We start from the raw sequence: 12,208 nt of genomic DNA on the forward strand, positions 1-12,208 counted from the left end.
CTCGTTCCTTGTACAATCTGTTCTCTTTGCAACCACCAAATTCATCCAAAAGCATCCCTAATATAATACATTTTGCCTTTTGCGATAGAATCTGTTGATAAATTTGACAATGTGATTTCAAGTCTTTTCAGAGATCATTAGTTCTGCTGCTACAGACAGCTGTAAAGAGTGCCTAAAAAAAAATAAAAAATAAAAATTGATAAATGTCTTTGTTTCAGAGCTGATGGCCATTCAATGCAAATATTGATGATGCATAACCATGTTTTGTTTTTTGCATTTCATAAAATGGTGTCAGAACGCTCTGTAGGTGGCAAATTGAAACAGCAAGTTGTCTATAATGTCTATACTTAATGTAATTATGAGCCTAAAAAAAGCAGCACAGCAGCAGCTCATTAATGCTGCATAAAGCATTACTTGATCCTTGTTTAGAGTATAGATCTGAATAAATTAAAAGTAAAGGTTGCTTAGGAAGAAAGGAAAAGTTGTACAAATCAGATATCCTTACCAGAGGTAAGCCCTTACAGTTGCTGCAGAAAGTAACTTCTGTGTCTAGGTCAATGCCGGGCAAATTGATCCCATAGAAAGTCTGCAGATAAAAAAAAATGAACAGCTTTACCCAGATTCTCCCACACGCTTCGCTCTCAGGCTTGAAAGAATCCGATTCTGTGATCAATTAGCCTCCTGCATCGCATGTGAATCAATTAGGGTTGGCATAGTTAAAAAAGCAGACTTAATGACAGCAGGTTAGATTTCTGAGATGAGGGCAGGGCTTCTGCTTTTCTGCTCTTTTCATTTATCCTCGACTTCTTATAAGACAAATTCCCCAGTGAAATCAATGGATTTTCAGCAGTATTGTATTGCAGTCGTTTTTAACTATTGAGCTGTGATGAATGAATAAATTAATGAATTAAAACATCGATAGCAGATCTGTTCTTATAGTGTCATTGGCAGCAAAAAATTAAAATAATTAAATGCAGAAAAGAGAATTTCACTTAGAAATTGCTAGTAAATTTCATAAACAATTACAAAGAAACAGCAAGTAACAAGTTGAATCAAATGTAAATACTTTGTAGAAAAACTTTTAAAGTAATTTCTTGGACAATAATCTTTTATTTACAACTCTGAAAGTATATATATATTTTTAATGTTTTTGAAAGAAGTTTCTTCTGCTCATCAAGCCTGCATTTATTTGTTCAAAAATACAGAAAAAAATTTAATATTGTGATATATTATTACAATTTAAAATAATTGTTTTTAAATTTATTTCTGTGATGCAAAGCTGAATTTTTAGGATCATTATCACATGCTCATTTAGAAATCATTCTAATATGATGATTCATTATCAAAGTTGGAAACAGTTCTGCTGCTTAATATTTTTTCAGAACAAGTGATACTTTTTTAGGATACTTTGATGAATAAAATGTAAAATAAAAAATAATTAAAAAAATAAAAGAAACTATGTTTTTAAAATATAAATATTTTGTAATAACAATATACACTACTGGTCAGTAATTTGGGGTCAGTAATTTTTTTTCTTTCTTTTTTTTTTATAAAATCAATACTTTTATTCAGCAAGGATTTGTTAAATTGATAAAAAGTGATAGTAAAGAAAATATATTATTAGAATATATGTTATTAGAATTTTTTTTTATTTTGAATAAAAGCAGTTCTTTTTAACCTTTTATTCATCAAATATATTAGACAGCAGCCAGCAGTGTTTCCAACACTCATAATAAATCAGAATATTAGAATGATTTCTAAAGGATCATGTGATAGACTGGATGTTACATGTGACACTGAAGGCTGGAGTAATGATGCTGAAAATTCAGCTTTGCATCACAGGAATACATTTTTTTTTTTTAAGTATATTCAATTAGAAAACTAGTATTTTAAGTTGTAATAATATTTCGCAATATTACTGTTTTTTCTGTATTTTTGATCAAATAAATGCAGGCTTGATGAGCAGAAGAAACTTCTTTCAAAAACATTAAAAATAGTAATGTTTCCAAACTTTTGGTCTGTACTGTATATATATATATATATATATATATATATATATATTAGTGTATACTGACTATAACTCGACAAATACTTACCTTATTGCAGTTATTCTCACCTAGTGGGAAACCTGTCACCTGTGAAGCAAATAAATAAACATAAATTTGAATGAGTGAATGAATAAATAAGAATGGATGAATAGATACAGGTGTGTTCTTATTGGGTCATAGGCAGCAAAATTAAAATGATTAAATGCAACTACACTGAAAACAAGTTTGGGGTAGTATTTTGAATTTTTGGAAAATTGCTAGTAAATTTAATGGTTACAAAGAAACAACAAGTAACACATCTGAAGCAGGAGAATTTAAGTAGTATTTTCGCCAATAATCTTCACAATCATTTTCAGTGTAATAATACAATACTTTAATAGACCTGTTATAGCAAAATAAATGAATGGAAATGGAGTGAAATTAAAATAGAGGTAAATGTCTTGGGTTACGCATGCAACAATGATTCACCGAGAGTGAATTCACAGTGTGTCCCCTGGTGGACACTATGGGGAATTCCATCAGCATAGTGTCCAGTAGAGGATGCAGTGCGAGTTCCCTTGAAGGAGAACATCTTGGGTTATGCATGTGACAATGGTTCCCCGAGTGAGGAATGAGACACTGAGTCCTCTAGTGGACACTACGCTGATGGCATTCCCCAAAGAGTCCACTACAGGATCCAGTGCGAGCTCCCTTAAAGGGGAATATCCCACTCTTCCAATATCTCACTCTGGTTGAAAACACCTGCTTTTTTAGTGCTATATTGATGTTCCTCCCACAGGTGTAAGTTGTCTGTCGCCGTCTCTCTTCACAGTACAAATATTGATCACCATCAACATGTGGTCAATTTTCCTCATTTTCCTCTAGTACTCCAGCCAGTCACGCTGTTTGTCAAAGGGAAGGATGCCATCCACCAAGCTGTGCACTCTGGAAACATCTGAAGTGCCAGAAATATTTAACAGCCTGTTTATTTTTGTTATCAATGCCCCCCCCCCCACCCCACCTCCATATCTCATGAGTCTTAAATTTCAACTGAGAGGCAGTAATTAGTGAGAAAAAAGCTCTAAGGAGAGATAATTGGGTTTAGTAGACATAGTTACAAGAAAGTAGTTCAGTTGCAGGAATCTTGTGCCTGTCAGAGAGCCAATTAACAGCATCCGACTGGATCCGAAACATCCTTTGTAGAAACTTCCGCGAAGTCAGTGCGTACATGAGTTGCATTTATGTTTTGGAAATACACTGAAGAAGGCAGAGTGGACGTGAAAGGTTATTTTGATGGAAGTGTAAGAAATTATGTGGACAGTAAAGGCTTTTTAAAATGCTGTGTGCAACACTTACTCCTCTTCTTTCTAGGATAAGGAAAGTTGTAAAGTCTTGCGCTGCTTACATAATGAAATAGGCTTTAAGATTCAAGGAAAGCTTTACAGCATGGCAATAAATAACACATTTTGCATTGCCCTGAAAAAAATGGACGTTTGCTATATTTGGAACCCAGTACACCTGTTCAGATTCAGCTCATAAATTGTACCAACTTGCCACCTTGGCATTTTTATATGCTACACTCACCTGAAAATGTCCAGACTCACCTGAACAAAAAATACATACAGTATACTGTATGACACACATTTTTTTTCAGTCTTTTACATGCTTAATTTTAGTGAATTAATCATATAGTTTGTAAAAACTATTATAATCCTGTTATCATTTACAGCCCTCATATCATTTCAAATCTGTATGGCTTACTTTCTAGCATAGAACATAAAAAAAGATATTTTACAGAATGTCCATGCTGCTCACAGTCAAAGCAATGACCTGGGTCTATCTAGCTTAAATAATAACAAATAATAAAAAAACAAGGTGGAACACATAATATTCCAAGTCTACTGAAGCTATATCATAGTAAGAAATAAACAGGAAAGTGCCATTAGACATAAAAATCATTGCTGTTTTATGTTATTATTACGTCAAGATGTCCCAAATTTGAATATGCACAAATGTGAATGAGATTTTAGAAGCTTTTTTGATGTTTCTTATATCTAGCAGAAATTAATCAATAAAATAGGTAAAATTAAACAACAATGTTGACATACAATACTTTATGATATATTTGTTGTTGTATGTTTAATTTAGCTTTTAAATCATTAATATAATAATTAAGAGATAGTCAACAGATTACAGAGTATCAAAATGATCATTAGTTACAGCCCTACACTCTTAAAAAAAAATAAAGGTTCTTTATTGCCATCAACGATTCCATGTAGAACTTTTAACATCCATGGAATCTCCATTGTACAAAAGTTTCTCTAACATTTTGAAAAGTTCTTCACACTAAGGAAAAAACTGTTCACTCAGAAGTTCTTTGATCTGTCTTCTGTCGCAACGCTAGGAAAATCCCCTTTTGACCTTAATTTTTAGGAGTGTACTGTGAATTACATTTTACACATTTCATCCCCAAAAATATAAATGTCCAAACACCCAGGAACCCTCCACATTTCAAAAACATTCCTTTATTATAAATAAATTATTTGTATAAAAACTTGAATTAGCATGCTTCAACCATAGCATTTGCACACTCACAACCCGAGGTTATAGACCAGAATAGCCAATACAAGAGACAAACGCATTTTCCAATGCAGGTCTGACACTGTGGGACAAGAATGAAAAATTTTCACAACCACAAAATACTTACAATTAGAATAACATGTAACATGGTCAATGCCAATATTTGTTCTGTTTCTTTAAACTTAGTTTTTTTTTCTCTCTCTTACCCTTTTCCAGTGTCCCATTTTATTGGCTGCCCATGTAAATGGCAGCTTTTGTCTCTTTTTTTTTGTTTGTTTTTTTGGATGGTCGCCTAGGCTTTCTTATAAAATATCCAAGAAAAAAGTCCATCCTCTTGTCCACAAACAACACTGATGTCTCATGCTTGGATTTCAGTCATTGGATCCTCCTGTTTTTTCGGAGCCAGCCAGATCCATGCCAAACCATTTTCAGGATGTGCACTCATATGGCATGATTGGTGTAGCTGACGTAGGTTGTTTTTGTGGACGGTGCTGAAAAAGGAAATAGCCAGTTAAAGAAAACAGCAGTGTATCAGGAAAGAAAAAAACAACAACATTACTGCAAGAGATGAGAGAATTGTGGTATACCAAGCTAATTCGGTTTGATTCTGGGTGACCATCAAAATGAAATTTCCACTTCATTTCATGGACTGAAAAGAATTTTTTTCTTGCTTTCATTCAAAAGTGGGATGGAACAATTGAAAAAGTAATAACATTCTTTTGTCACATCTTTATCTTGTGCCTTTTTGTATGGGCTCTGACATGTCATTCTAAAGAAGTCATTGTAAAAAAAAGAATTCAAGGCAATGAAATAAAATCCCAATGAAAACTTATTCCAGACATTATTCACTCAATTTTGGCAAACAGAAAATATGCACCTATACTTTCTGCCATCATTCACCCTTATGTTGTTACAAATCCATATGAATTTCTTTCTTCAAAAGGTGAGTTTTTGAAGAATATCTCAGCACCTCTTGACAATATTATTAAAAAGTGAAGGCTCTAAAATGATAAAAAAGAAAGCACAAATGTAAAAGGTAAAAATGGCTCATATGACTCGTACACTTTATTCCAAGTCTTATTGGACAATCAGACTAAAATTTCACAGACAAAAAGTTATTTTCATTGCACTGTTCGGACCAGTCCATAAAACTGGTCTAAATTATTTGTATTGCATTAAATCAGTTATTACACATTTTTCATGATGAAGAGACTACATGAAACGAGAGCACATTATTAAACATTTCACCTTTGTGTTTCACACAAGAAAGAAAGTTCAGAGTTTTTGAACAACAGCAGGTTCAGTAAATTATTCATTTTTGAGTGAAATATTCCTAAACTATGCCAATAATCTCTTAAAGTGATAGTTCACCCAAAAATAAAATTTCTCTCATCATTTTTTTACCCTTAAGTTGTTCCAAACTAAACGGTTGATGGTAGCCTTTGACTTCCGTTGTTTAAGTCAATTGCTACCATCAACTTTTTGGTTACCCATATTTGTCAAAATATCTTATTTTGTGTTCAGCAGAAGAAAGAAATGCAAACAACAATTTCAGGGTGAACGAATGATGATAGAATTTTAATGTTTGGGTGAACTATGTCTTTAAGGTTCAGTCACAATGACTGTTCGCAAGGACCCACCCTCCTTAGTTACTGTTGCCATCCCCAACAAACAATGCCACTCTCACATTAATCTAACCAGGTTAATCTACTCTCCTGTCTGATATATGGTAAAGACTAGAAGGGATACAGCTGCGGCTACTGGGCATGTATATTTACATATTTTCCGAGCCAACAATATAACGTGAAACCTATGAATATGTTTTTAAAAAGCAAATGGCGCCATAGTTTCAACACTTTAGTATGTCGCAGTGACCGTCTTTTTGCAGAGAAGGACCTGTCATAGTTTAATGAGTGGGAAGATGACATGAATGTTAGCTGCATTGAAAACAGATGAGCACACGTGCATATACAGCTCCATTTTGGGGCAAAGTTTATAGGATTTTGTCCACAGAATGATCAGAGCACAGGTTTTAACATATTATTTTTTCATTTAACACTCAGTATTTTAACTTGTCCGGACATGGACGAATCTGGTACATAAAACAAGTAGTTTAAAGGAATTTCTTAGCTTATTGCCATTACTGTGGCAACAAACAACAGCACAGCTTAACCCTCTGCATATTTTAGTATTTATTTATAATGAAAAAGTTTAAATTCAGTCGATCTTTGTTACCATGTTTTATCATGGATTTCTATGGAGACCGGCCGTAGATGTTGGGAAAGGTGGCAGCGATGACAGAAGCGGCCGCACATAATATCGCCTGTCAATCAAGCACCCTACGAACGGCAAATTTTTCTAATTTTCACAGGCCAAATCCAGTCATTTTAATAGGAATCCACACAATTTGGAGTTTCTTGTCAGGGCGAAATATTTATTTCATGCAGATTTCGCGACAGGTTCAAGCTGCTCACATGGATTTGTTTTGTTGACAAACAGAAAGCTGTTTGGTTTAAAAGTTCATACATCTCTATCATCAACAAACATTGCACCTTTATTGTTTGCAAAATTTCGCTAATTTGACTTTAACATTTAAAGAATAGTCCTATTAATACAGTAGGCCCACATTGCTACCAATGATTAATACCTGCACAGAACTGACTCACAACACTTATAATTAATTCTGCTTAAACAGGCATGGTAATGCAGAATTTACAGTACACAAATTAAACATACTGAGAAACACCAAAACACGTTTGTCCTCCAAATGGCATTCACTGCTTATTCATTACATGCCACATTTGACTCTCATTATGAACTGACCCAGTGTTAGAGCCCTTTAGCAGAAGGGTCACGGCACATTAGTGAGGGTCTGAACATTTGCATTAACTTTTACACAGTGCTGTGGACCTGCACATGCTGCCCTTGCCCTGGTTAATGATCGGATCCCTCATGTAAAAGGTATCACCACACCGGCTGCTGAAATACAATCTGCTGCCATGAGTTTGCAGCCAGTAATTCAGATTCCCTCAGACATTATTTTATACCAGATGTGAATCAAGCCTAAATGTTCCATCTAGTGTTAGAATCAGACAATGCAGGCAGCATAGCTAATGAATTAGCAATGACACTCTAGTGAATGCATCCTTATCTGCTCCATTTCCTCACAATAAAAAGCTTCAGATGACAAGATAAATACCAAAGAGAGTAAGCAATGCAAACACTGAAGAATAATCAGTTATCAGTTCATTAGCACAAAGATCATGCACAGCTTAGCCACCATTAAATGAATAGTTCACCCAAAAATTACATTTAGTTCATAATATATTATATGTTTACTTTTTAAATAAATTAATGTAATATATGTGGGTCAATGACACACTGTATAAAAGGAAAAAAAAAAAATCTAGTTTAAAATTAAAATTGTATTTATGGTTTTTTTAAAAGACTACTACACATTTTTCAATTTTTAAATGGCTCTAAAAATGTCATATAGTTTAACCATCAAGTAATAACATCGTTAGAGCTTTAATTGTAGTGCGTACACATATTATCATTATTACTTTTTTGGTAAACAACATTTTAAAATAAGTATTATTAAATAAGCATTTTTTTTATATGTTGACTTAATAATTTCGTAAATATAAAAGTTTTCAGGGAAGTGCACCATTAGTGTATTAGTAAGAACATAAATATATGAAAAAAAACTAATTAAATTAAAAAATATGTATTTATAAAAATATGTTTAAATATCTGAGACAATGGTTCTTAACTGGGGGCCTCAAGATGGCTTAAAATGATTTAGAATAAAACAGAGGGGAAAACACAAAAATAATCAAAAACAAGTGAAAATCAACATTTTTGAATAATCAGGATTCCCACAGTCCTGGATATACATTTATAAAATCTTAAAAATCCATGGGTAGTTTTTAATAAATGTACATTTCTCTAGTTATGCCAAGCTCTAAAATGTTTACCAGGTCGAAATTATGAGAGAGAAATATTATTATCCAGTCAATCACGAATGATGAATGTCATGTAAATTCATTGGTTAAAACAAGTGGAAACCTTAAAGGATATTTACCTCTAAAAACGTTTGGAATCCTAAACCTAAATTTACATAAACTAGGAGTGTTGGATCTTCCAGCTTCTTGTGGGCAATGGAGGGCCTGGAGGTTGAGAACCACAATTAAATATTAAGCCAAAGGTTTTCTTTTCATTAAGTCTTTTAATGAGGCTTATTCCATCTTTATGGAACCAAGAGATTTTTGTAACATTGAATTTAGATTTGATTTTATGCCCTTTGAAAAATCTCAAAATGAATTTCAATAGAAAAATTTAAATACATGAATTGAATTTTTAAATAAATTAGGAGAAAAAAAAAAGAATAGCGTCATTGCCCCACATGCCACATTAACATTAACAAAGTGTGCTTGATAGAGAAAATGTCTGTACTCACTACTATTGTCCACACTCTCACAGAGCTCGGTTTTCACCTCTCCATTGGGCCGTTCACTGGCCAGCTGGCTGAGCTTGTTTGTCATGGTGGCAGCGGTGACGATGGCCTTGAAGCTGCGCTTGCGTTTGGGAACGTTCTGTTCCGGGTGCAGGATAATGATGTAGACTTTGGGCATATAGAGCATCCCCAGAGACACGGATGCACTCAGGCTCAGAGAGACAGTCAGTGTGGTCGTCTGAATGTACATCTGGAGAGAAAAGAAGAGGGCGAAATCAATGGCTACAGTATGGGAAACAAAACAGCGTCCCCTATAGGCAACAAACGTTCTAGTGTAACAAAAACATTTTCTTGCTTATAAAGAAATTGAGCTACAGCGACACTTTTCTTAATCTTTCTTTGAAATAACTTTCTCAACCTCTGATGTGACTTTCTTCTTTCACTCGTGTAACCAAGGCCAAAGGAACAAGATTTATAAATTTTTCTGAAGTGGTGCTTGTCCACATTTGTCACTACTGCAAAACAAAATGTTTTATTTGATTATTGCAATATGGTTGTTTTTAGTGTTAGGTAAGTTTTAGTCAAACGAGCCAACCCTCAGGTCCTGGGGCTGTATTTATTAAACATTATTAAACTTAATAACCAGCCATTAAACTTAATTTTCTTCCTTGAGAAAAAGGGAAGAATATTTTGTATTCCAAAAAAAAAAAATATTTTATGATCTTATGATTTTATGATAATAAAACTTTTTCATGAATCCAGCTACTGGCTTCTAGAGCTGGATTAAGATCTTCCTTAAGTGCAAGTCTATGAGAATTTCTGCATTTTGTTTTATTTGTCCTTCAGGTTAAAATTAATTGTTAAATGGCAATGGCACTACTCTCCACATCAAGCCGCTTAATGCATCGTTCAGCATTTAGATGAGTCATGCACCACATTTGGGTTAGGGATTTGTTCTATGCTAAGAGTTATTGCTAATATTATGTTAGTGGATTATTAAGTTTAAATGCACCTCAACATCAGGTCTGACTCCTTTTCGTTGCACACAAGTCAAATCTGATTTCAATAATGCTAACGTTTGCAGATTCACAAAACTTGAACCTAGGATGCAACAACACGCCCCAGCAAGGCAATTTAAAATGTCGATTCATCCTTGCCCACGTCTGAGAGTTTGATGAATGGCTAACCTCGCTAACAAATATATTACTGCTTTCCTTACCTTGGGTGCGAGTGATCAGTAAGCTAACGAGCAGTAAATGATAACATATGCCTACTGTGGGGGAAGCAGATGATAAATCTCCTCACGTTTATATATTAAGAGAAATGGGGTGCTGAGAATGAATGAGCCCAGGTTTTTAGGTCAGGGAAGAGAGAATCTAGAGAACTGCAGGAGGGTGTCACTTCATACTACTGCTTAGATGAGACTGAAATCAAATTAACTGTATTGCTTACTGACGTGGACCAAGAGGTAAACAAATCAGCAGAGGATTTCATGTACTGTCTCTCCAAGACAACAGAGCACTGCCATCCTGTCCAGGAAATTTGACTGCGCACAATGCTCACTGAATCTCCCTTTGAATTGTAATTTAATTCAAGTCTAACCTTGTGACCCTGCTACCACTCTTTTGTGCAAGTCTTCAATCCGCAGACAGAAGAAGGAATGACACTCGCTAAAGAAGAAAATTGAGAATGTACTATAGCAGCTGTTGTAAAAGAAGTACTGCATTTTAATTAAAACAAGCAAAGGACTTTTATGGCCTTTAACATTTCTTCAAGAATGGTTATATATTTTAGCTGGATCCTAGGCTAGGTCTGATGGCTGGTTTTAAAGGAGTTTTGGAAGCTTCTGTTCAGACTGGGAGACTCTCTTGGAGACCATCTAAATTGGCTGAAAACACCAGCTAGACCAGCTTTGTCAAGCTGTGAGACCATCAAAAACCAGCAAAGTATCTTAGGTTGGCGCAAGATGGCCTTTTCAATACTGTCATCAATGTAAAATATAGTCTGGTTTAAGATAAAGAAGCTGATTATTTGGGAAATATCTCCTGCTGAATGACTTGCTTTCAAGAAGACTCTGATATTTGTTCAAGTCATGTCAAATGTCTTATATATATGGAGCCCCTAAAGGGATGTTGTGATGGGAAGAAAATGAGACTGCAGGAAAAATTATATTTCAATGTTTTGAGTTCAAGTATTGCATTCCCCCCCCAAAAAATGTGTTTCCTCGCAAAGGCATTAGAATAAAGTTTTCATCTCAGCTCATATTATTGTCTTCACTAAAGGTTTGAGAGCAAAATGATAAGTTCCTCAAAGTGAATGCAAAAGTTTTGCAAGAGAACCCAGAGGTATGGTAGAAAGAAAATGTTTTGCAACGGAACATCTCGGGTTATACATGTTACCATGGTTCCCTGAGAAAGGGTAAAAGACACTGCATCCCTATAGTGTCCACAAGAGGATGCAGGGCGAGTTCCCATTCGAAGGGGAACGTCTTGGTTTACGCATGTTTGGTGGACCGAGAAGGGGAATGAGACAAAATGTCCTCTTGTGGACACTATAGAGACACAGTCTGAGTTCCTATTCAAAGGGAAACCCAAAGTTTCTTGAGGCAATGGAAATGGTTGTGAGAGAATGCAAACATTTTGTGAAAGAACCCTAAAGATCTCGGGGGAACGCAAACGTTTTGGAAGAGAATGCAATAATTTTGCGATAAAATCCAACGATTCTCAGGGGAATGCAAAAGTTTTGTGAGAGAAAACTCAGAATCACTGTAATATAATTTTCCTTCCATCTCATTATTTTCTCATTACCATGTCCCTTTAGGGGCTCCATATACTATATATATCACATCATAAAGTGTGACTGAAACAAATTCCAGAAGCTGAAAAATGGTTCAATTAATCATTTCCCTTTACCATTTTCAGTTAGCCAGCTAACAGCCTATTAGCTTAGCATAGTGCTAGCTGCTTAAAAAATCTCCTATGATTAGTTAACTCTTTCTTAAGCCCAAAGAATACTTAAGTTTTATCACAAATGCTACAGTCAATCACCTAGCCTTATTATAATGGTAAACATGTTGCATTTATCTTTCAACTCCCTCACACAATTTCTTTTCAATGCAGACATCTGTTGTTCTCGTTGTCTCCAG

At 34.6% G+C, this 12,208-nt stretch overlaps 1 protein-coding gene across 1 annotated transcript in view; it reads right to left on the minus strand.

Annotated features, from left to right (window-relative positions):
• Window positions 1-4,532: 4,532 nt before the first annotated feature.
• grm8b (glutamate receptor, metabotropic 8b) overlaps window positions 4,533-12,208 on the minus strand; it is a 147,017-nt gene continuing 139,341 nt past the window's right edge. The window contains exons 10-11 of the mRNA XM_059536319.1: window positions 9,067-9,313; window positions 4,533-5,098 (exon numbers count right to left, since the gene is read on the minus strand). Of these exons, the coding sequence (XP_059392302.1) occupies window positions 5,049-5,098; window positions 9,067-9,313 (297 nt within the window). The 3' untranslated portion in view covers window positions 4,533-5,048. The remainder of the gene's footprint in view (window positions 5,099-9,066; window positions 9,314-12,208) is intronic.

Source organism: Carassius carassius, chromosome 43 (assembly GCF_963082965.1).
Source record: "Carassius carassius chromosome 43, fCarCar2.1, whole genome shotgun sequence".
In the NCBI taxonomy this organism is placed as follows: Eukaryota; Metazoa; Chordata; class Actinopteri; order Cypriniformes; family Cyprinidae; genus Carassius; species Carassius carassius.